A 27,252-nucleotide genomic window follows, 5' to 3' on the forward strand; every position below is an offset into this window, starting at 1 on the left:
ACAAAAGAGATGGATTAGTTGATCTCTCAAGTTAATTTTCATCATCACAGTTCTCAGTTCTAAGTAGCTCAAAATCAATTACTGACAACACAGATATCTTTTTGCTTTTTCCTTCATGAGAGTGGACGCTTTGTTGTGACTCACTAAGTCATCAGTAAATCACACTCCCCTGCCTACCATGTAAAGAAGCAACAAGTATATGAAGCGCCCCTTTTCTTTTGGCCAAAGGTATGCAGATGAGAAGTACTGTCTCAACTTTTAAAAAATGCAGGTTTATTCACTACAGACTTGCTTTTTACTGGATATGCATGGGACAACTAGGCATTACTATTGGTACAGAAAAGACTACATCAAGTAAACAAAAGCTTGGACATGAAATGTACTTAGCGATTTTCTTTATCCTATATGTTACCTACGTGGCCAGTAACATTCATGCCAGGAACCAGGTGCGACTCCACACTGATTCAACATAGCCAGTCTAATCTTAAGGAACTGATGCTAAGTTCCTACTGTTCTTCTCTCAGTTATACACATGCAAAAGCACACGAAAGAAAGAAACAACATTTTAGAAAATCGAGCTGGCTCCCTCACTAGTGGCAAATTCTCACTAAACACTTAACTGGAAATATTGGCACCATGTATTTTACAATGTCAATGTTATTTTATTCAGAGCTCTTAATTTGAATGCATCATGTAGCAGGTGTTTAGGTTTTATAATACTTTACTTAATAAATATGTGAGTCCTAAAAAGACTGCTTTAATGAATTTTTTTTAGAAATGAATTATTTTGAGATGAATGAACCAAGCAATTATGCTGCAAAGAAACAAATCCTAGCAATGGCAGGCATCAAATTTTTCCTGCAAAATACCTATTACATGAAAAGTATATGAAGAATGAAATGAAAACTGTTCTTATCCTGTCATAAATGATTCACTTGTACTTCTCAATAAAAGGTGCATTGTCAAAACATAAATTAAGGGCTATACATTAAACTATATGCATTTTATTTATGCTTTACTATTTTAGTTAATACAAGGTGCTCTCTATTGAAGCACACCAAATGATAGCATAATAGCTTGAAAGAGTTAATATAACTCCAAATCATGAAAAGCTTATTTGTTTCTAGGATAACATGGTACACACAGTATAGTTGGTGCTGAATAAGTATATGTTGCATGAATGAACAAGTTACTAAATAAACCTTTGATTTTCAACAGCTGCCATAACATTTATTCCCCATCAGGACTAATTTCAAGACAAGGCAGACGAAAATATTCCATTGCTCAAAAAAAACAAAGGAATTTGGTAATTTTTCTGTGTCTTCCTTATTTTAGGAACAGAAACTTCAGAGTCTGAGGCTGTGTCAGCAAGAGAAAAAAATTACAGTTCTCTGGAGAAAGGCAGAGAACTTCATTCAGTAAGATAACATTAATTTAATATCCTCTACTTGCTAATCACTAGGCAGAAAGCATATCAAGGACCAAAAAACCTAAGCAAAGAATTATAATGTGATACAAAGTGTAAGGTGACGTTCTTCCCATCACTTCCCACTCTGCAGCAGCTAAATCAAAATTCTTATTTTTCTCTGATCACTGCATACTCTCTCACAATTCTGTCTTTACACATATTTTTTTCTGCCTAGATAACTTTTCTCCAACTTTTCCCACTTACAGTTCCTGGATCCCTCAGTAGTGTTCTTCATCTCCTTCTGCACTCCCCTGGGATTTTAAAAAAAAAATCTATATTACCTTTTAATGACTGTTGTCTTTACTGGACTGTATACATCTTAAGAGCACAGACTATGCCTTTTTAATCTTTGTATTCCCTGTGGTAGCACTGTATGAGCATGAATATATAATTTTTAAAAGAAGAAATAAATACAGTAGATGTAGGAAAAAGTAGAAGAGTCAGTAGAGACATTACAGTTTTGAAGAGACCAAACATAGTTCCCCATTGCCAACAGCACAACTCCTGATGCAGTCAACTCAGTTTGCTGAAGAGGGATGTCTCCTCCTGATTTCATAATGGCATGTAGAAGTAAATCAGAATTCACTGCTCAGAAATTTGCTTTACATTCACTGGAAAATATCTGATGCATAAACTGTAAGATATGTGCACTTTTAACATGTTGATGTATAGCCATTAGGAAGAAGTGAAAAGGAAGTTTAATATGTGACCTCCTTGGGGAATAAACATAGAAAGAATGAATTTAATGGTTTGATTTATTTTTTTTCCCAAGAAAATTATGCAACACTATGCTGTTTAAACCCAGAACTGCATGGCAGTGGTCTGTATCTCTGATACCATCCTTTAAAGTAAGTCTAGGTCAGCAGAGCTTATCCCAAGCCAAACTCCAAAGCCTACAGGTCTAGACTATCTGTAGGTAGTACCGTAATCACCAATCTTATTTCTTTCTTCAAAGTGGCAGAGTGGAGCTCAGCATGTGAGTGGTTCATCTAAGAGAAGCCCTGCTTATGACACATACACTCTAGACTTCAAGCTGTGACACACTCAACTTTACTATAATAGAAGATGTGGCAAATAGGGGACTGCTAGGTCAGATACCCATCTCCAAGCCACTTATACTGTACCTTCATAGCCATTCTAACTCAGATTTGGAGACCAGTATGCAAAAACACTGTGGATTCTTACCTTACCCTGAGTACTAGCTTTTATTTCAGGCAGGATTTCTGCAATCTGATTCAGATAAGGGAGAGTGCAAGTGCATGCTCTGGTCTGAATTAATTTCTTTTATCTCAGGAATAAGGAAACAAGAAGATCCCCAAATTATCATGTGAAAAATATGTCAAGTCTCTTTCACCACCACTTTCAAAAAATGTTTACTCAGCATCTACTATTGCCAGGCATTTGTGCTACACACTAGGTGTTCAATAAGCAATGTCACTTTTCCCACATAGCTTGTAGTCTAGCAGAAGAAACAGACATTAAACTAATAAATACAGACATAAGTATATAATTACGAAATGAGATGAGGGTTAAGAAAGAAAGGAAGAGTGGGGGGCCAATTTTAGACCAGGCCAGGGTGAGGGAGGGAGTGATCAGGGAATATCTCTGAGGAAAGGACAATTAAGGTAAGACTGAAATGTGTAAGTGGGAGGTACTATTCAACCAATCTGGTTTCAGATTCTTTAAAAAACTATTTTCAATCAGTTCTTTTCCCCTTGCTTATTCTATTGGCTTTTAGTGAAATTTGATGACATTATTGGTGTTCCTTAATGAAAATAACAGTTCCCATTGCTTTTGTGACAACTCTTTCATAGTTGTCTTCATGCTTCTCTGACTACTCCATAAGTCTCCTCTGCATGCTACCCTTCTTCCTTCCCAGCTGGAGTGTCAAGTTGTGTCCTTTGTTCTTTATATTCTACAGGCCCTTCCTGGGTGATCTCTCTATCTATGGATTCAATCCCTATATACTTGAGACTGCCAAATCTCTATCTTCAGCCACTTCTCAGCTCTAAATTCATAAATTCAATTGCCTGAGGAGTATTTCTTTCTGGATAACCCAGAGATGCCTCAAATTCAACAAATCCAAAACTCAATTTATATTCCCACCTAAATCTATTCTTGCTGCTCTTGCTTATCTTCATTAATGGAAGATCTACTCTATTTCTGCAGCTAGTAAGATGGAATCTTCCTCAACTTCCTTTATCTCACTCACCACTCCTAGTCACCAGATCTTCTGTATTCCTGTTGCACATCCTTAGTTTGAGCCCTACTCATAGCTTAAGTAGATTATTTTAAACATCTCCTAAGTGTTCCCCTGTCTTCACTCTATGTCCAGTCCACTCCACCCTTTTCACTACCATCAGTTACCTTTTTTTTTTTTCAGTTACCTTTTTAAAGCAAGTGTTTGATCATTCTTGCATAGTCCTCCAGTGCCCAGATGAAGAAGTACTAATCTCTTATCAGGATATTAAGGTACTTTACAGTCTGGCCCTATTCTATCTTTCAAAGCCTAATTTTAGGCCACTATTTCCCACTTATTTTTGGTGGGAAAATAGCTTATCATTTTTCATACACACCAGGCATGCTCCTTATTCTGTGTGCCTGTGTATGTGCTGTTTTATCTACCTGGAAATTCCTTCCCTCTGTTCCTCTACCTCTTAGAACACATGCTTGTCCTCCACTAGGCTGTTAAAGATAACCTCTTTTGCAATATGAACCCATTTATCTTAGTCAAAACTTCTGTGCCCCTAATACTCAGCTCATACTTTTATTTTAGTAATTATACTATAATACTGTGATTATTTATATGTCACTCTCCCCCCACTAGGCTTTTCAAGATGGCAGGAACTAGATCTTACATCTGACACATACAGTGCTGGCTGTACTGATTCCTGAATTACGTTTAATTATCTACACATTTATTATTAATCATCATCATCTTAATAATAGTGACTACTTAGTGAATGCCTACTGTGTGCCAGGCACAGAATTAGGTGCTATTCAAACACTATCTCCTTTGCTTTTCACACCAATACCAAGAGGTAGTTGATATTATCTCTATTTTTTAAAAAAGAACTAAGGCTATGGTGAAATGACTTGCACACAAATGTCAGTAACTGACTGAGTCAAATTTCAATCCTATATTATTATAAGACTCATGTTCTTTTTCACTGTAGCTCTAGCCCCAGTCATGTTAGTGTCATCTTACCTAATGTGGGGAAAAAAAGTCTATGTTCCTCTCAGAATATCTAATGTATTATCAGAATCTTGCAGGATTCTTTTCACATTGATTTCTCTCGTCTGACTAGGCACTGCTCTTTTAACACACAAAAGTAGACATATAATGTACAATATTCAATTTTCATTGATGTATACACAAGAACACTAAAATAATTTAATTATTTTAAGGATGGTTTTTCTAAAATAGGATTACTTAATATTCGGGATACTAAAGCAAAACTTTTAGAAGGAAATGAACTTTATAACTGATTGTATGCAATCATACATCCCAAATGCTTCTGTGAAAACTCCCTTGGTGAATTTTCAAGTAGCTAAATAAAATGTCACCAATTGAGTTAATAAGCCCCTTTAATTTGTAATTTGGTACTGCATAGTACACCAAATTCAGTGAAGGAGGAAAATATCACCACATCCAGTTGGCTGATAATTAGGGGATTTTTTTTCTGCTTGAAGGAGAACAAAAAAATTTTAAGGAAAAAAATGTTAAAGGAAAGAAAACAGGAAAGAAAAGCAAAGTTTCCCTTTCCACCAGTTTTATGATGTGCTTACCAGTGCACACAGAAGGTCAACCGCTTCCAAGATCAGTTCCTGATGGCCGATGCGGCTGACCCCCAGATCCTCTAGCTCCTGATGTGTAATGCGCAGCAGCTGGTCTCCACTGATCTTCTCCCTCTCAAAGTTCTTAATATACTGCTGCAAACAGTCATCAAGACCTGCAAAAGAAAAATACGGAAGACCAGAATGAAGGAAAAAAAGAGAGTTGAACCAGACAAATTTTAAAAAATAACCCAGTCACAAGTTAAGTCCATTTCAGTTCTGGACTAGTTCAATCATCCACCTTTCCTCAACCTATATATGGGCTTCACTGGGGAAAAAAAAATCACTTCCTCATATCCCAGCTGTTAGGTTCCTATTTGAATTTTCCTCAGCAACTACTGGAAGTCTTTACCTCTCTTCTCAGTTTTCTTTGTTGCCTGTTTCTCAATATGTGCTAATGGGCAGGTTCCCCTACTTCCAAATTTATCTGCACCCCACTCCTCCTTTCTTCTTTCAGAGGGAGAGGTATCCTTCTTTCTATACAAGGCTAATCAATCTTCCTCTGCTCTGGAATCTTCTGCCACCTTAACACTACTTCAACAATTAAAAAATTAAATGCTCTATTTCAACCATTTCTTTTTTATTGACTCCTTTGTTCAAACCTCTGCCATCTTAAAAAACAAAATAAAACAAAACCAAAACCTTTCCTTGATTTCCTTGATCCTGTGTTCGCCACCAGTCTGTTACTCCCTTCAGAGCCAAACCCCTTACACCTTTATTTCCTCACCTATAATGCACTCCTTAATCCACCATCATTTGGAATTTACCCAGATCCAAAAATGGAAATCCACAGTGGATACGTTTTTCAAGATTACTTAGGGCACTTTTTAAGTGATTGGCCAGGCTACAGATTGGATGGCTTCAATCACCTATGAAATGACCTGATATAAATTATGAACTGGACTAACAAGACTACTCTTCTCCAGATTTTTAAGTAAGGAATACCAAGAAAATGAGGCAATCACGAAATCTAAAAGGTCTTGATTATATGTCAAGGAGGGAGACGAAAGGCCATAATGGGCAACAACCCAGTTGAAATTATGACAGAGCAGAAATTATAAGCAAGTAGAGAAAGCAGAGACGAGGTTACAACAATTGTGCAAAGGGAAGCAAAGTCCCATAACAGAAATTATGTCGCCACTGAGAGAAGAAAAGAGACACTCCTAAAAGCCACCTGGTTACTGATAGGATAGTTTAGTACCAGGCCACACATGTCCTTATTGTCTTTTCAAACTTTCGTGAAGTAACTTGAATTACCCTGCAGTCTCTCTATACTACCTTTCTTTCACCTTCCATTGGTATATGCACATCACTCTTTCCTGGTTCTCTCTGTCCATTCGTTCTCTGTACCCTTTCAGGATGTTTTCTCCAACTGTCCCTAAAATACTGTTGCTCTCCACTCCAGGGACCCATTCATGGCCCCCTTACCTCTCCTCTTTACATTCTAACTGATCAGTCTCACCCATGCCCATGTCTTCAACTGCGATCGAATACCTCATACCTCCATGTCAGATCTCTCTCATGAATGCCAGACCTACAAATCTACACATCGTAACATGCCACAACACAACACATTTTCCCCTCCAGAGGAGTCTCTGCTGCATTCACTGTCTCAATGAATGGCACTACCATCTATCCCAGTATAAAGATTAAATACATGGGAGCCATCTTAGATTTATCTACCTTCCTTATATCCCTGCATCCAACCAATCTCCATGTCCGAACAATTGGTCCTCCGAAACATCATTTATATATATATATATATATATATATATATATATATATATATATATATATATATATCCTTTCCTCTCGTTCTCCACTTCCATCTTTCTAAATCAGGCCACAAACAGTTGGCCTAAAACAGTTTTACAGTTTTCCTGCTGCTAGTCATTGTCCTCTCCATCTTCCCCAACATAAAAATTCTGATATCATTCTCTATCTCAAAAATGTTCACACAGCAAGATCCTTTTTGACCCACCTCCTAGAGAAATAGAAATAAAAACAAAAATAAACAAATGGGACCTAATGAAACTTAAAAGCTTTTGCACAGCAAAGGAAACCATAAACAAGACCAAAAGACAAGCCTCAGAATGGGAGAAAATATTTGCAAATGAAGCAACTGACAAAGGATTAATCTTCAAAATTTACAAGCAGCTGATGCAGCTCAATATCAAAAAAACAAACAACCCAATCCAAAAATGGGCAGAAGACCTAAATAGACATTCGTCCAAAGAAGATATACATATTGCCAACGAACACATGAAAGGATGCTCAACGTCATTATTAGAGAAATGCAAATCAAAACTACAATGAGATATCATGTCACACTGGTCAGAATGGCCATCATCAAAAAATCTACAAACAATAAATGCTGGAGAGGGTGTGGAGAAAAGGGAACCCTCTTGCACTGTTGGTGGGAATGTAAATTGGTACAACCACTATGGAGAACAGTATGGAGGTTCCTTAAAAAACTACAAACAGAACTATCATATGATCCAGCAATCCCACTACTGGGCATATACCCTGAGAAAACCATAATTCAAAAAGAGTCATGTACCAAAATGTTTATTGCAGCTCTATTTATGATAGCCAGGACATGGAAGCAACCTAAGTGTCCATCGACAGATGAATGGATAAAGAAGATGTGGCACATATATACAATGGAATATTACTCAGCCATAAAAAGAAACGAAATTGAGTTATTTGTACTGAGGTGGATGGACCTAGAGTCTGTCATACAGAGTGAAGTAAGTCAGAAAGAGAAAAACAAATACAGTATGCTAACACATATATATGGAATCTAAAAAAAAATGGTTCTGAAGAACCTAGGGGCAGGACAGGAATAAAGACACAGACCTACTAGAGAATGGACTTGAGGATACGGGGAGGGGAAAGGGTAAGCTGGGGCAAAGTGAGAGAGTGGCATGGACATATACACACTACCAAATGTAAAATAGATAGCTAGTGAGAAGCAGCCACATAGCACAGGGAGATCAGCTCGGTGCTTTGTAACCACCCAAAGGGGTGGGATAGGGTGGGAGGGAGACCCAAGAGGGAGGAGATATGGGGATATATGTATATGTATAGCTGATTCACTTTGTTATAAAGCAGAAACTAACCATTGTAAAGCAATTATACGCCAATAAAGATGTTAAAAAATGTTCATTGTTTCCTCATATTTATGACAGAACAAAATTTGAACTACTTTATATAGTGTTCAAGGCCCTTCCTGACCTGGATCTTGCCTTCCTATACAGACTCATCTCAGACACCCTCCACACTTCCCAATCTACCAATCTACAGACCTCCATCACAACAATGCCCACATTTTAATTCTTTGTTCCCATGTCTGTGTGCCCAATAAATAGACTGGAAATTCCTTGAAGTTGGGCACCATGTCTTCTAAATTTGGAGACCCAGGGCTTATAGCACAGTGATGACACAGACTAATGCTCAATAAGTGTAAACTGAATAAATTAATAGACATTTAATTTTATGCTATATAACCTGGTCAGAGCAAAAAGGGAACTTTTTTTCTTTTTTTAGAAAATTTTATTGGAGTATAGTTGATTTACAATGCTGTGCTAGTTTCAGAAAAAAAGGAACATTTTAAATAAGAACTAAATCTAAAATTAAGAGGGACAAAAAAAACGTTTGGTACATGGCATTTTGAAGCACTCATGTCTTGATACACTGCAGAATAATATGAGATAGACTGTTATTATTTTGAGTTGATTTTTCTTAGAATTCCTCTATGTAAAGGAATGATAAAGGATTTCCTAGAGCATCAAAGACACCATCATTATTAAGGTTACAGACCAAGTCACATACTAACTGGCCAGGTAGAAATAAGGAAGAGAGACTTATCCTGTATCACATTAATTGCTGCCTAATTTAATTATCAAGGAATATTAGCCCATAATATAGGAAGTATCTTGGCTCCTCTATTTAAAATGTAAAATATATGGTAAATATGCAGCTAGGGTATTATAATACAATCACAATAATGCCACTTTATGTCAATATATGTATTTATGAACCATCTGAACCATATATATATTTTATTCTCAACTGAATTATAAGTAATCAATGACCTTATAATATTTTAGAGTTGTTGTTTTAACTGAAAGGTCGAAAGCAACACCTCACATCTGTGTATGGAGAAAATATGGTCCAGAAGGAGTTACCTACAAAAATCACAAAAATGAATACATTACAAAATTGGGCTAAAGGTCTGAACCTCATGATTCTAGGATCTATGCAGCACATATGTGATCATTTAAACTCCCCTCACTCATACACTGTTTTATTTAAAGTAGAACTATACCATTTTCAAGAAGGAGAAGTTCTTTAGTGATTATGTGTCTAGTCCGCAACACTAACATTTATTAAGTAGATAAAATGAGAACTAATATAAACCAGATTTTAAAAATATTAATATCCATCCCATTTTCCTAAGATTTTAAGCTTTAATGTTGCATGAATTCTTTCCTTAGGTACCACCAAATTTTACCCTCTCTTGTTGATGTTCTAAATAATTATAAGTAAAATTTATAACATCCACATACAAATTCCTACCTATTGTTCTTAAGAAAACATACAGAAAATGTGTTGATCCATACTTTAAACCACACAAATTTACCTTGAAGACAATCATGCACTTTTGTCAATTGAAATATGAAACAAACTATACACTAAAACAATCAAAACGAAGGCTTGGAATCATTGCTATGACATGTCTCTGACTTTCTCAGTAAATTAGACTGCTTTCTGCCATCTGCAGGGAAAGGAATGAACATAATCAAAGCTCTAGAAAGAGGTTCCAAAAATAATGAAACATTTACAAAATGATGATGATATCTGAGAGATATCCTAAAGATGTATAAATTTTCAGTAAATCAATGATATTACAGAAGATGGAGTAAAATAAATACATAAATCCATTATAATGTGGAAGTAGAGTAGAATATTAAAATTATTATATTTAATATTCAAAATCTTAAAAACCCACTTAAAATTGATGTTAGAGGATGACTCTATCCCTACTCCAGGAAATTTTACTTTCTACATCATTTTATACACAACACGTGCTCTCATCTAAAAACACAACACTCTCTGATGTTTATAGCAAAAAAAAAAAGAAAGGTAAATTCTTTTGAGTTCTATTGCCACTCATGATTCACTGTGAAGACCAAAGATTGACATATGAAGGTTTGTGAGGACCTTCGTCCCACTTCTGCAAAATAAGGTTAGGAAGTTATTGAAACAAACATGCATCAGTCCAATATCCTTCTGCTTACTCTAACACATGAATGATAATTCAAGGCAGAATATCTTACTTTTAATCTAGTTTTCGGTCCCCTCGTTTCACTGACACTGCTTTTTGCTAAGATCGACAATGATGGGTAACACCTGATTCAATTGCCCCATTTCCAATCTCAATCTTCCTATAAGCAACTTAGTTCTTTATTTCTACCACCATTTTTCCAGTCTCAGAGCCATTTATGATGACTTCCCAGTTTAATCTCTTAACTTGTCATTTAGTGAGAAACATAATTTATTCATTCAAAATAGCTCTTGCTCTGTCCTTTCATTTCTGATCACACGGTCATCAGCTTACTCATGCTGTATATAGCCTGCCCGGATTCCCAGTTGCTCCCCCGGCATCAGTCTGTCCAGCCTATCACAGTCAGATCTCTAAAAACACTCTTCGATCAAGCCATTTCCCGATTCAAAAACTTCAAGAACTCCCCCTGCCAAAAGGTTAAAATTCAATCTTTAAAAAATTTTTAATTATTAAAACTTTTTTTTTGGTCCTGAATGTTATTTTGTTAATTGCTACATCTACTATAGACAATACAAGCATTTTTTATAATATAAACAGCCAGAAAGCTCATATGATCATCTTTTTCTTCTATACATAGGATAGTATAAAATGATAAATGATCTAGCAAAAGATAATTCACATTTAAGATCTTGTGGTACCTCCTAAATCATCTAAAAAGGATGAAATTACATTCAGTAGTATTTGAGCACTAAGAGAATTTTACTGTATTCTAATTAGTGGAAAACTGACCAAACTACAACAATATATAGGCTACTTAACAGATACCTAGCATATCTAATAAATCAAATTCCCGGAGCATTCTAGAAACATGAGATGTTGCTCTAGAACCCATGCAGTTAAAATTTGTTTTAACAATTCCCATATAGTTCTGGGATGATATAGCCATGTAAATTCTTGATCTAATTCAGCAATAAGCTGGCCATCACTCCTACTTAGTAAGTAAAAGTGTATTTACTCTTTGCTCTGCTTTTTACTATATTCAAATTTATATTTTGTTCAACCAAAAAAAAAAAAGAAAAACTTTTCTTCAAAAGCACTTATGACACTAGATAATTCTAAATTCCAACAAAAATTATGCAATATCTGCTTTAACAAATGGGAAATAATGTGAACAAGAATAACAAACTGTGGAGCAACCATACCATGGAATACCGCTTAGCAATTAAAAAGGAACTATTGACATACACAATAATTTGGATGGAGCTCAGAGTATTATGCTGAGTGAAAATGACCAATCTGAAAGAGGTTACTGAATGATCCAATTTATATTACACAGTGAAAAAGACAAAACAATTTCAGCAGAAAACAGATCAGTAGTTGCCAGGGATTGGGAATATGAAGAGGTTGTGACTATAAAGCAGCAAGGAGGGAGTTTTCTGGGGTGAAGAAACAGCTTTGTGTCTCAACTATGATGTTGGTAACGTAAATATACACATATTAACACTCATACAACTGTAATGCTCCAAAAGTCAATTTTACTCTGCTAATTAAAAAAATAAAAATTAAAAAAATTATAAATGAACTACAGGCTATATAACATTTGGAGAACACTATTAAACTAAAATTTTAGTTGAATAAATTTCCCTTCTAATATTGTTTTATCGTAGTGTCTGATATAAAAGACCCAGACCAGAGAATAATGTTTCCAGCAATCCATTCAGCAACTATTTATTAAGCACCTGCTACTAACTTTGGGGCAGTGTGCATTCATGTATTTAACTGCCTTTGAAAAGACTCCCTCACACTGCTAATTGGCAGAGCTGAGAAACTATAAACAGAATTCTCTCTAAGAAGCTGTATATGATGTAGGGTGTGCAGACTGATGCAGTAGAAAATCAATCAGTGCCTGTGATCTTTAGAAGACTTCTTAGATGACCAAGCCCCACTATACTGATCATCACCATTTCTACTCTTCTCCTCAAACCTAACATTTTTCTCGAAAAACTTAATGCTGTCTTTAAGACAGAGACTAAAAAACAAAACTTGACTGGGTGACTGGGTGGTAATATGTCAATTGTTCCATTTTGCAAAACAATTCAGCCTTTTTACAATCTGTTTCTGGTTCTTCATTTTAAACCAGAGAAGGTTTTAAATGCCAGGCAACTTTAAAAGGAATTTCAGAGAAATATCTACTTTAAAACTCCCCTCTAGGGACTTCCCTGGTGGCGCAGTGGTTAAAAATCCGCCTGCCAATGCAGGGGACAGGAGTTTGATCCCTGGTCTGGGAAGATGCCACATGCCACGGAGCAACTAAGCCCGCATGCCGCAACTATTGAGCCCCCACGCTGCAACTACTGAAGCCTGCGCTCCTAGAGCCTGTGCTCCATAACAAGAGAAGCCACCGCAATGAGAAGCCGCACACCGCAACGAAGAGTAGCCCCTACTCGCCGCAACTAGAGAAAGTCCGTGTGCAGTGATGAAGACCCAACGCAGCAAAAAAAAAAAAAAAAAAAAAAACCAGAAAACAAAAAAACTCCCCTCTCCTAGAAAACGACCAAAAGAAAGCAAAAGTAAGAAAGAAAACTTCGTCAGCACTGAAACTAGGAGACAGTGCCAAATATAATAGACAGAATAAAGATTTAATATTAAAAAAGTAAAAACTAGGTACTAGAAGAAAACTGGGTTCTGTATCAGACCAAAGCCAGAAACAGTAAAGAACATGACATAGATATGAGTATACAAAAATTAGGTTTTTGTTATGACATATCAAACCAGAACATTCACAAAAGAAGTACTTAAAATATCTCCAGTGATCTATTACATCAAGGCCAACTAAAGAGGGCAAAGAAAGCCACAGACATGTTATCAAGTTGCTTAAAACTGCTCAATTTTAAAATACTGAGATATGGTAATCTGAGATAGCAACCTTAAAATGCACATTACACAAAGCAATGTTTGAATGGTTTCATAATTTTGTAATTTTTAAAGTTTTTGATTCAGAACGTGGTAAATCAGCTGGACAAGCAGTTTTTCTCAAAGTGATCTTTAAGACAGCTTACACAAACTTTTAAATGCTCTTAAGTAAAGATGAAATAAACTGTTAGAGTATTATACAATTATTCTGCACTTCCATGTTTTAATTTTTAAAACAAAGTCTAAAATGATTTTAAAGACATGTTCAATAAACAAAGACTGCCTGCTACTGTCATGGAGCTTAAAGCTATTACATACTTAGGAATTCATATACAATATTTTTCAAGGATCACACTTAGTCCCCCAAATTAATAGGCAGTTTCAGAGACAGTTTTAGCTAAAACTGAAACTGTTTTTCTCTTTTCAAGTCTTCATAGTCCTTACTAAAAATATTTTATTAACAGAAAACAACTTTAATATGAATCACAGGAAGACACAGCATACAAAATTAGTTGCAAACCTAGGGATTAGTAACGTCTTTCATTTTATAACCTTATAGGTAAACATTTGTTGCTTATTTAAGGAAGCTTAAGGACATCTAAGCCTTTCATCTTTTATTCTGGCATTCAATGACCTCCAAATTCAGGCCCCAGCCTATCTTTCTAACATTATCTCTCATACATTCATATATCCTACATTGCAGACAACTTGAACAACTCAACTGCTTCCTTCACGGGATCCCGGTTACCCAGAATATCCTCTTCTACATATTTAGTTGCTGAGATCCTGTCAGGTCTTGATCATCGAATCAGATTGGATCCCTCTTCTCTTAATATCTTTGGATTTTACAGTATGGTACTTATTAGCCATGCTGTTTTTTTATAACCTCCTTATTAGTGTCTTATTCTCCCAATAGATTATAGAGCCCTGAAGGGCAGCATCACCGACTTCACACAACATTGAGCACAGTGGGCAACTGATATATATTCAGTCATTCCTTCATTTAATCAATATTTACCAAAGCGATTACTATGTGCTAGGCACTGGGAAATCAATGCCAGGCAAAAACCGACACGGCTATTGACTTTATGAAGTTTATAGTATAATACTGAAGACAAACATTAATCATTTAATTGCCAAAATAGATGTATAAATACAAGCTGTGATAACTATTATGAGAGAAAAAATACACCGTACTGTGAGAAACAAAAATGGAGACTTACCCTAGGCTGAGGTGGAAATCAGGAATGGCTTCCTTGAGGAATCAATGACTGTACTATAATCTATAAGCTTAAACACTGTTAACTAGGCAAAGGGGAGGAAGAGAGGGGATGGTGTAGGCAAAAGAAAGACATATGCAAAGACTCTGTGCTACAAAAGGAACACGTATATTAAAAAAACTGGAAGAGGTTTGTGTGACTAAAATTCAGAGACAAGGAGGAGAACGCAGCAGCATGGGGTTGAAGAGATGGGCCAGAGCAAGACAATGCAGGGTCCTGTGGGCCACATTCAGAATCCTGATCATGACTCTAAGAGCAATGAGAAGGTACTGAAGGGTCTGAAATAGGTAGCATTAAAAGTGTTTTGTGTTTTGTGAACATTACTGCAGCTGTAGTATGATAAACAAATTGGAGGCTGCCAAGAGGGAGGCAGGTTGGGTGACATTTGAAATAATCTAAGTATGAAATGCTAGTAATTTGTCCTAGGATGATGGCAAGAAAGGAAGAGACAGATTGGAAAGAAGATAAAATGTTCAGGACTTGGTGCTGGATTGGATGTGTGAGGTAGAGCAGGCCACAAGAAGTAAGATGATGTCTACATTTCTGGATTACAGAAATGGATAAATGGTGACATTATTCACAGACAATAGAAACACCAAAGGAGAAGCCATTTAGAGTAGCTGGCTCTCCTCTGGATGTGTTGGGATTACAGCTCCTTTGAGACAGCCAGGTAGCGATGCTGAGTAGTCAGTCAGAAATAAAGGTCTGCTCTGGAGATATATATCTGGAGATATATATTTGAAAGTCATTGGTATATAGGTAGAAAATCGGCTAACTAGGGAAAATGAATAGAGTGAAATGAAGATTTAGAACAAAACTAAATGTAAAGGCAAAAAAAAAAACCTGAAGAAGTACAGCCAGAAGTACAGTGGTGTCATGAAGGCAAACGGAAGAAAAAAAATGTTTCAAGACTAGCAGTTACAGGACTGTGGTAACAGAAAACTCTGGGTCACATGTGCCACAACTACTGAAGCCCAGGCGCCTAGAGCCCGTGCTCCACAACGAGAGAAGCCACTGCGATGAGAAGCCCGCACACCACAACGAAGAGTAGCCCACGCTTGCCGCAACTAGAGAAAGCCAGCGCACAGTAACGAAGACCCAACGCAGCCAAAAATAAAGAAATATATTAATAAAAAAGAAAACTCTGGGGCTTCCCTGGTGGCGCAGTGATTGAGAATCCGCCTGCCGATGCAGGGGACACGGGTTCGTGCCCAGGTCCAGGAAGATCCCATATGCCGCGGAGCGGCTGGGCCTATGAGCCATGGCCGCTGAGCCTGCGCGTCCGGAGCCTGTGCTCCGCAATGGGAGAGGCCACAACAGTGAGAGGCCCACGTACCACAAAAAAAAAAAAAAAAAAAAAAAGAAAAAAAAAAAGAAAACTCTGGGTCAGGTGGCCAGAATTCAAAGCCCACTCTGAATTTGACAATAAGGAGATTATCAGGGACTTTAACCAGAATATCAAAATAGTAAAAACAGAAACCAGACAGAGCACAGAGTTGAGGGGTGAGAAAGTAGAGGCCTTGCATATAGAATATTCCTTTAGGAGAGTATATGGTACTGGTGAGGATGGAGAGTTGATAAGGAGGTACCATGTCGGGCAAAGGGGCTATTGTTATAACAAGTTTAGTCATGAAAGAACTAAAGGATATATGGTGAAAGGACCTAAAGGTGAATAATGTTACCATTTATCCATTTGGAAGATTAGGTAACTCCCTAAGTATACACAGTAACTGACCAGCAAAGCAAGGATTAAAACCTAGTCCCAGAGAATTCTGAAGTCCAGTCTGTTTTGACTACATCAGACCATTTCAAGATTGAGAAAAACAGAGCTCAACAATAATCCGTATGCTTGCACAAAGAAAGAGGTAAATGGAGCTAGACAGAAACATACAGTTATTAAAATGAAGAAAGGATAACACAGGACAGTGGCTAATAAAATATACTCTTCCAGAAGTACATGAAAAAATTATTTAAAACTACCAAGGAATGAATTCCATGTAAGTATACTCTGATGAATTGAACAGCGTAGGGTACCTGGTTACCACTTGATCTGAAGCTGCATTCAAATGAATGAAAGGAGAAACACTGCCAAGTTTTTAGATATCACTGAAACCAATACAATACATGCTGACTTGAGAATTCCTCTTCCTTATATTCTGCAATGTCATCCTTCAGTCACCCCCCTTCTACAAACAAGCAGTTCCTCTACTACAAATAGTATATGATTTCTTTTCACAAGGATTCCCAGGAAAACCAAATAAAATAGAAAAAGGAAGGTCAATTTTCTTCTGGGTCTGTTCTCATTTACTCTGTCCTAATTTCTTTTAGAAAATGCTAAGCTGGCAATAGTTTTCCATTATTTCCAAATGGAAGAGTTGATGCTGATTAACAGTAATACCTTCCATTTATTTTCTGTGCTGTGTGCCAAGCACTGTTTTAAGGACTTCACAAACATTTTCTCATTTAATCTGTAGGACAATATTATGAATTACATATCATTATCTTGATTTTACAGATAAGAAAACTGAGATTTAGAGATCATGCCCTGGATCCCACAGCTTAATAAACAGTAAGGTTAAGTCTAAAACCAAGTCCATCTGACACCAAATCTCTACCTTTAAAGCCTATGCTAAATTAGAAGAAATTGGGATTGTTCTCAAAGTGATCGTCTGTACCATACCAGAAAGACATTATGCCAAAAATATTTTTTCCATTTTCCATTTAAAACTTTAAAGACATTGTTTTAAAATTCATTTATTTAAATTTTACTTTGTATTAAAAGGGGTTTAAGTATGTCGTTTACACACACACACACACACACACACACACACGCACGCACAAAATACAGCAGGATAACACAAGTTAAAAGTAGATGATAGACGTTTCTCCAAAGAAGATAATATACAGATTGCCAACAAACACATGAAAGAATGCTCAACATCATTAATCATTAGAGAAATGCAAATCAAAACTACAATGAGATATCATCTCACACTGGTCAGAATGGCCATCATCAAAAAATCTACAAACAATAAATGCTGGAGAGGGTGTGGAGAAAAGGGAACACTCTTGCACTGTTGGTGGGAATGTAAATTGATACAGCCACTATGGAGAACAGTATGGAGGTTCCTTAAAAAACTAAAAATAGAACTACCATATGACCCAGCAATCCCACTACTGGGCACATACCCTGAGAAAACCATAATTCAAAAAGAGTCATGTACCAACATGTTCACTGCAGCTCTATTTACAACAGCAAGGACATGGAAGCAACCTAAGTGTCCATCAACAGACGAATGGATAAAGAAGATGTGGCACATATATACGATGGAATATTACTCAGCCATAAAAGAAATGAAACTGAGTTATTTGTAGTGAGGTGGATGGACCTAGAGTCTGTCCTACAGAGTGAAGTGAGTCAGAAGGAGAAAAACAAATACCGTATGCTAACACATATATATGGAATCTAAGGAAAAAAAAAAAAAGGTCACGAAGAACCTAGGGGTAAGACGGGAATAAAGACACAGACCTACTAGAGCATGGACTTGAGGATATGGGGTTGGGGGAAGGGTAAGCTGTGACAAAGTGAGAGAGTGGCATGGACATATATATGCTACCAAACGTAAAATAGACAGCTAGTGGGAAGCAGCCGCATAGCACAGGGAGATCAGCTTGATGCTTTGTGACCACCTAGAGGGGTGGGATAGGGAGGGTGGGAGGGAGGGAGAATCAAGAGGGAAGAGATATGGGAACATATGTATATGTATAACTGATTCACTTTGTTATAAAGCAGAAACTAACACACCATTGTTAAGCAATTATACTCCAATAAAGATGTTAAAAAATAAAAGTAGATGAGAAAAATATGGTCGAGGGAAAATATGATTAGTCACAAAATGGAAGCCAGAAATAATGGTAATATAAAAACTTCATACCAATGAAAAATATTAGACTTGCTAAAGTGTGGGAGGAGCTAGAACACTGCCTGTATATTGTCTAGAAGCTAATAAAGAGGAAAACAGGATCAGGTACACTATCTAATGAATAAAAATATTCATTAGATAAAAGCAAGCCAATTTCTCAGGGAAGTACGTCTATTCCTGATACTAAAGCCATAAAAAGATTTCCCACTGGAAGAAATCCTTGTGTGATGTAATGAATACCCCCTTCAATAAACCCCTTCAATAAATACAACTACATGGGGCTTCCCTGGTGGCGCAGTGGTTGAGAGTCCGCCTGCCGATGCAGGGGACACGGGTTCGTGCCCCGGTCTGGGAAGATCCCACATGCAGCGGAGCGGCTGGGCCTGTGAGCCATGGCCGCTGAGCCTGCGCGTCTGGAGCCTGTGCTCCGCAAAGGGAGAGGCCACAACATGAGAGGCCCGCGTACTGCAAAAAAAAAATAATAATAATAAATAAATAAATAAATAAATACAACTACAGGTTCCAACTGGAGTCTCTTACAGCAATGTTGAAATACATTTTTCCAAAAATTATATTGTATTGTACACTCAACAGTAACTGATTATCATGAAGACAGAAAAATATTTATATTTACTGGCTTTAAAGATGTTACAACTTCTCAACAGAACTTCTAATTCTAAGGAGAAAATAGCTAGCAGGGTTTCTCTTTTAAAATGGTAAAAAATGAATAGGTGAGTTGGAGTTGAATCAACTTAAGAAAATTGATAGTTTGTCCACAGGTGCCTAAAATGTTTTGGGATACATACTATATATTCTTTTAATGACAACTGAAAAGGAAAAACTCCTACTGTCAGACTTCTTATCTTGAAAAGCATGTTTACAGATTTTGACTTAAAAAAGTACAAGTCACAGGCAACAAAAGAAAAAACAAATAAATTGGACTTCATCAAAATTAAAAACTTTTGTCCATTAAAGGACACTATAAACAAGAGTGAAAAGGCAACCACGGAATGGGAGAAAATATTTGCAAATCACAAATCTGACAATGGATTAATATCCAGAATAGAAAAAGAATGCCCCTGTAACTCAGCAACAAAAGAACAACTTGATTAAAGAACGGCAAAAGGCTTAAAAGACATTTCTCCCAAGAAGATATATACATAGATGTCCAATAAGCACACTAAGAGATGTTCAAAATCACTAATCACTAGGGAAATGCGAGTCAAAATCATAATGAGATACCACCTCACACCCATTAGGATGGCTATGATCCAAAAAACCAAACCAAAACAAAAAAATACAAAATAACAAGTGTTGGCAAGGATGTGGATAAACTGGAACCCTTCTACACCGTTGATGGGAATGTAAAATGGTGCAACCACTATGGAAAACAGTACAATAGTTACTCAAAAAATGAAAAAAAGAACTACCATATGATCCAACAATTCCACTTCTGGATATATATCCAAAAGAATTGAAAGCAAGGTCTCAAAGAGATATCTGTATACTCATATTCATAGCAGCATTATTCATAATAGTCGAAAGGTGGAAGCACCACAAGTGTCCATCAAGAGATGAACAGACAAACTACAGAATATTTTTCAGTCTTTAAAAAAAAGGAAGGAAAATAGGACTTCCCTGGCAGTGCAGTGGTGAAGACTCCATACTTCCAATGCAGGGGGCGCAGGTTCAATCCCTGGTCGGGGAACTAAGATCCTGCATGCTGCGGGATCTTTTTTTTGGCATGGCCAAAAAAAATTTAAAAATTAATTTTAAAAAAGGGAGGAAATACTGACACATGCTACAACATGGATGACCACTGAGGACATTATGCTACGTGAAATAAACCAGTCACAAAAGGACAAATACTATATAATTCCACTTATATGAGGTACCTAGAGTAGTGGAATTCATAAAGACAGAAAGTAGAATGATGGTTGCCAGGGGCTGAGAGAAGGAGTTAGTGTTTAATGGGTACAGATTTTCAGTTTTGCAAGATGAAGAGTTCTGTGGATAGACAGTAGTGATGGTAGCACAACAACGTGAATGAACATAATAACATCACCGAAATGTACATTTAAATATGGCTAAGGTAGTAAATTTGATGCCATATGTATTCTATAATTTAAAAAATTTTAATGATAAAAATGGTAAATTTTACATTATATATATATAAAAAAGTACAAGTCAACTAACAAATTAATCTTAGCTTAAATTTGCTAGTTTCAAATTTTAATTAGACCTAAGCATTTGGGGAGGCATATGGGTTTATGAAAGCCACACCTGTAAGTTACTATTTTATATCTGATTACTAATGGTATATCCCTGTGTAATCAGATTTCTCTAACAGAAACACAATTTTTCTTTTCGTTGACTACAAAGAAACCATCAAAGGCAATGATTTACTAAATTCAGTGAATCTTACATGGAAGTCCTCAATATATCTCAACCAAGCTAATTAATCGTGAAAAAATATTTAGCCTAATCACAATGGGATTTACTATAGCTGCTATCATTTTTTTACTATTTTCATTTAATGTCTAAACAATATTGTTGAATGTGAAGACATGCCACAAAGTTTCAGCAATGTGTGGATTTTGAACTTTATAAAAAACTGTATGTTAGCTACCAAGGGGGGAAATGAATTTTGTATCCAAATGCCATCCAGATAAATGTTGAAGGAATGGTAGCACAAAGGATTAATCAGTCATCTTTGAGTGCTGGGAGAGACTTCCTTCTCCAGGGAGGACATGTCCATGGGCAGGTGTGTGTGTGTGTGTGTGTGTGTGTGTGTGTGTGTGTGTGTTGGAGGGGTTGCTCAGTGTTGAGGTGGGGACAACCCTGAGTCATGCCATTGAAAAGGGCAAATCTTGTTGATACAACTTTACTTCTGGAGAGACATCTAATCTTGGTTTCTCTCAGCCCCAGGCTTCCCTTAATACTCTTGACTTCTTCAGATTTAAATCAGGTTCCTAAATCAGTAACTGTTCCTTATACTTCCACCATAGCACAGACCTCTATATGATCTTCCTCTGACCAAATAGCTTGCTGAACTAGGAGTATCTCCCTTCCTGTCCCCAATATCAGGATCCTTCCCAAGTGCTTTTCCAATTCCTGATACCAACTTTCATTTATTTATTGAACAATATTTATTGAATATTTATCAAATGCCTAGTTATGATCTAGCTATTATTCTAGGGAGCATGAATAAAAGGTAAGCAGAAACAGACATGGTCTCTTCCTTCATGGAGCTAACCGTTTAATGGGAAGGAAGCACATTATGTAAAGAATCACACAGCAACCTTGACAAGTAAATCAAAGGGAAGGAAAGGTATCTGCATGGTGCTCCAAAAGCCTGTAATAGGGGGATATGACCAAATTTGACACTCAAGGTAGGCTTTCTGGGAGAAGTGTGGCAAGAAGTGAGGTCTAGAGGAGTGTGAGTCAGTTAGGCAAAGGGCGAGGGAAGAGCATTAGACTCTGGAAACAGCAAAGACCCAGGGGTGGGAGACAGGATGGAGAGTATGAAGCACTGAAAGAAGGCCAGCATGACTAAAAGTTGCATTCAGACTTCTGTTCTCAAAAGCTCCCTCTGGCTTCAACGTGTAGCACAGTGACTTGTGGCCAGTTCGCCTTTTGCCAAGAAAAGATCACCTTTGGCAGGAACTCATTTTCCTGCTCAGTACCTTCACTTCATTGGTTATTCCAGCGATGCGTCTAATACAGCTTTCCCAAACATGTCCTTTCTTTGGCTGTTTTATTCCTCCGTGCTATCTACATCCCCCCACTACCACCTAGTCTCCTGGTAACAGAAGGTGAGGAAAAAGCCTACAAGTAGAACCTATTCCATGTTATTTATATCTATGGTCTCCTGAATAACAAATCAAAATCAATGGAAAAAAATAAGATAAAAGGTAGAAACATCTTTTAAACTGGTGATTCGAGAAAAACAGTATGGTAACAGGGAAGTAAAAAACTGCCTTTAGAAGTTACAGCTGATCATTTTAATCCAGAAATATGCAGCTCATTAATTCTGACTGAAATAACTTCCACAAAAGAAAACTCTAGAATAAAAGTTACTGCAGAAGCAAAAGGTACCATCCACTGGTAAACCTAATCTCAATACATCTCCTATGATCCTTCCCTAATTACAAAACAAATCTTATTCAGCATTCCAAATCCACTGTTTGGAGCCTCATCCTCTGGTAAACACACACACACACACACACACACACACACACACACACACACACACACGTTTCTCCACGATAAACTAATGTCAGCATTATTAACTATTCAATAATTTGACAAGGCCAAGCCAAAATGAAACCTTGGGTGTTTTAAAATTTTTATGACTCCTAAAACAAGTTCTAAAGTATTAGACCCAGTTTAATTTTCAGTCAACCTTTACCTTCCATCTAATGCTTATATCACTTAGTTTTACTGACTATTAAAATGAAAATAAAGCTATGACCTTTGGTCTTTTAACACAAAGTTAAAGTGTATTCATAAGGATTTATTTTCAAGATAAAAAGAATCCTACATTTATCTCACAGTCATTTCTGGGGTATCTAATAAAAACGTTAAGTGCTGATACTGAATTTTATATTTGTTTTCCTTCATGTATCAGAATCAATACATAATATCATACAATTATATTAAAAGCCAAATTATTTTTATTAGCCTATGATGTAACTTTTACTTTGCCTAGGAAAACGGGCTATTTGGAGGGGCTGATTTTTTTCCCTAAAATTCATAAGACCTCCTCAAAATAATTCTAATAATTATAACTCAAAACAATGTCAGTTTTCCATTGCTTCTCAAGCTTCATGTGCACACAGAAGATCTAGATATCTGATTAAACTATAGATTCTGATTCAGTTCGTATAGGATGGGGCCTGAGATTTTGTATTTCTAACTAGCTCCCAAGTAACAATGGCCATTACTACAGCAAAGCTTGTCAGTGGCAAAAAGAGATGATTTTTTTCAACAAGTGATGAGGTATTATCAAATAGGACAATAACAATGACCGGTAACACACATAAACAGACACAAGTAGGCTTATGTTGCTAAATATCTAGCCATGTCATTTACAGGTTTACCAGTCCTAATTAGGAAATATATTTATAATGATACCCAGGGATCAACAAATATTTTCCATAAATTTATAAACCACAAGGGAACACATTTCTCATACTGTAACTTACGCAAATTATTTTAACCAAGTGGAAAGAAAAAAGGCTATTCAAAACTAATTGTAATTATGCTTATTTGAATAGATCCCTAATTGCATGTTTGAAGGATAGGTATTTAGAAAATGTCCTAATTTTCCAAAACATGAAGTCTATGGAGAAACTCACAGCCTAAATGAGCACATTAGTCTCATCCTTCATAATACTATCATCGATCATAAAAGAGTGAAGTGGAAGTTCTTCAAAAAGACGAAAAGAAACCACAAACAATACAAACTTATGTTCCTTATTGCTACCAAACCCAAATTTGTGTGTCGGAGTTTGGAGCAGAGAAAGGTTTATTGCAGGGCCGAGCAAGGAGAACAGGCGGCTTGTGCTCAAAAACCCAAACTCCCAGATGGTTTTCAGGGAGAAGTATTTATAGGCAAAATTTGGGGTGAGGGCTGTAGGGTGTGTAACTTTCTTCTGATTGGTTGGTGTTGAAGTTAACAGGGCGGTGCTCCAAGAATCTTGTGCTCAGCCCGAATTTACCATCCTCCACCTGGGTGGGGGCCTTAGTTCCTGGAGAACTCAGAGATATATGGCTGGCTATGTGTATCCCTTGAGGAGGAACCAGGACCCAGCTTTCATTGCTGCACTATAGTTTCTTGACTGCTCCTCCTTTGTTTCTGCATTCCCTCACTTCCCTGATTAACAAACATTTGAATCTGCCCTTTGGAACTCAGGGAAGGTCTTAGGAGGCTGAATGAAGCCTATTTCCTACAAACAAGAAATGAGGGACATGGAAAGGATTTGTACTTGGGAGGGCCCCACAGGGTCCTGCTGGGTTTCATTATCATTAAGCATTTCTCAAAGAGCTCCTAGAATATGAGAATCTTGTAATATTTCTCATAATTCCTCTTTGCTCAGTAAAATTCTCTTTCACCATGATAGCATTCTACTGCAATCACCATCAGTTAGGCAAGTGGGCTTCCTCCTTTCTCCAAACTGGAAAACGGTGTCAGTGAGCACTTCGTTCCTTCCAGATGCCAAATTCCTACCCAGGGACCAGAGTCAGAAATACCAAGAAATTAGAAAGGAAGGAGGAAAAAGTTCTACAGAGATGTATATGAATGAAAGGAGAGAGGGGAGCAAGGAGAGAGGAAGGCAGAGAAGAGAGCTGGGAGACAGGGGAGGAGGGAGAGACAGAGGGAGGACATCAGAGACTTGGCTAAATACTGTGTCAAAGAAACGATTTGATAGACCCGCTATTTTTTTGGCTTAATCTTGCCCACATTCCTTACCGCAGAGACAACACTGCTTCTCTAGTCACAAATTAACCTCCATCACATCTGTTTCTTAGCAGATGGAGATGGCAAGTACTTGCCAGGAATTTAAGAATTAACTTTTAGATGACATTTGCAAAGTTCCGAGTCAAAATTTAATCCTAGATTCATATTGTTGGCAACCCAACAGTTAATGGAGCTTAATGGTCTCATGATTCTTTTGATTAAAATTACTGCTCACAAGCCTAGTTTCATAGACAGCAGTTTATAAGAGAAAGATACATGGACATCATTTCACTCAGTTCTCACAATTTAAAAGCTGTCTAACAAGAAATTTAACTTAAGATCACTAGATACTGATGTCATATGAGAACATAATTTTTTAAAAATTACCTCCACAAGATACAAAGAATAACCAATCAGCTCTTCCAGGGAAAGGAGACTAAGGAAGAAGGGGAAAAAAAACGAATGTGAGGGCTGGGAGAGGTTAGGGCAAGGTCAAAGACCCACCGCATGTAATGACTTTATATTATGCAAAGCACTACCCAAAAACTTCTGAGCTTGGTCCAACAAGAGCGTATTCACACTCTCCTATGAGACTTCGGTCACTGCCTGAAAGCAGCTGTGCAAACAATCTTTTAGCAAGCTTTTATTTCAATTCAATCCCAAATCTCTACATTAGTTAATTTCAATAAAAAGACCCTGAGGGATGCAAGCTTTGCATACATATAAATATGCTACCATTGACTGCAGCACAGGCCTATACTCAAGACAGCTATAAATCAACCTGTGAAATGAACCAAGTGCTTACCAAGAATCATCTTGAGCAGCCACAAACTAAGCTATTTTCCTGCACTCTTTTGCAAATGCTATAAATATAAAAAGTAAAACCAACTGTGATAAGCATTACAAACAACCCCGGTGAAAGCTACAGAAATACTGGCAGACATTTCTAAATGTATATGAGAAAAATTAATATTGTCTTTATTTTAATTTTATAGTTGAGTCAAAACTGCTCCTTTCTTGAAGGCAATAGTTCACTACTCAAAACTTGTAACGGCAGACTGTGGAATTCAAGGTATTTTTCCAGAAATGGAAAAAAATTGGAAGGATCCTAGGGTGAATATGAATTTTTCATTTCAAGAAAGAAAATACGAGTTGTACTAAAATACGTAACAATGCATGAAAAGCTACAATTACTTTTTATTGTCAGCAGCCGCCCAGGAAACATGTTCTTTGGTTATAGCATCAGAGATTAAAAGTCATTTAGAAAAAGTGTGATTCATTCGATAATGATAAAGGCAACTTTAAGTTCTTGTTAAAGTTTTGGACGCTTCTAGTTATGAACAAAGCCCTCTGATCCTGACCTCCCAGTGTTATTAAACCAAAAAAAGGTAAAGAATTCAAAATAAAACCTTGCACTTCTATCCCAAACTGAGTCATGTCAAAAGCTGATTTCATTACTTTTCATAGCAATCCCAAACCTTGTCAAACAGGAGGAGAAAAACAACCAAAATTATTTCTGCTTGAATAGGAGAGACATGCAGTTGGTGATTATCTTGTAAGGATACAACAAGAAAAAGGAAAAAAAGACTACCATAGGAAACAGAATAGAGCTAATCTGGAGAAACTGGTCCGCTCTGGAAGGAAACACGGCCCAGGTGCTTTACTATGTATGACATCTTCTCTTCGACACATACAGTGCATTCCAGCCTCGAGGTTAACTTTAACTAGTTTAACCTTGGGCAACTAATGAATACCTAAATTAGGGGCATTTCTTCTGGAATAAGATTTATTTCATTTTTTAAATTATAAATTTATTTTTTTAATTTTTGGCTGCATTAGGTCTTCGTTGCTGTGCACGGGCTTCCTCTGGTTGTGGTGAGTGGGGGCTACTCTTCGTTGCAGTGTGCGGGCTTCTCATTGCAGTGGCTTCTCTTGTTGCGGAGCACAGGCTCTAGGTGCACGGGCTTCAGTAGTTGTGGCACACAGGCTCAGTAGTTGTGGCACGCGAGCTCTAGAGCGCAGGCTCAGTAGTTGTGGTGCACGGGCTCAGTAATTGTGGCGCACGGGCCTAGTTGCTC

General features: G+C 37.0%; 1 protein-coding gene across 14 annotated transcripts in view; it reads right to left on the reverse strand.

The window, feature by feature from the left end:
• CNKSR2 (connector enhancer of kinase suppressor of Ras 2) overlaps window positions 1-27,252 on the reverse strand; it is a 258,376-nt gene that overhangs the window by 198,953 nt on the left and 32,171 nt on the right. For all 14 annotated transcript variants that reach the window (XM_059051140.2, XM_059051142.2, XM_059051141.2 and 11 more), the window contains one exon: window positions 5,258-5,421. In XM_059051140.2, the coding sequence (XP_058907123.1) occupies window positions 5,258-5,421 (164 nt within the window). The remainder of the gene's footprint in view (window positions 1-5,257; window positions 5,422-27,252) is intronic.

This window comes from Kogia breviceps, chromosome X (assembly GCF_026419965.1).
Source record: "Kogia breviceps isolate mKogBre1 chromosome X, mKogBre1 haplotype 1, whole genome shotgun sequence".
Taxonomy (NCBI): domain Eukaryota; kingdom Metazoa; phylum Chordata; class Mammalia; order Artiodactyla; family Physeteridae; genus Kogia; species Kogia breviceps.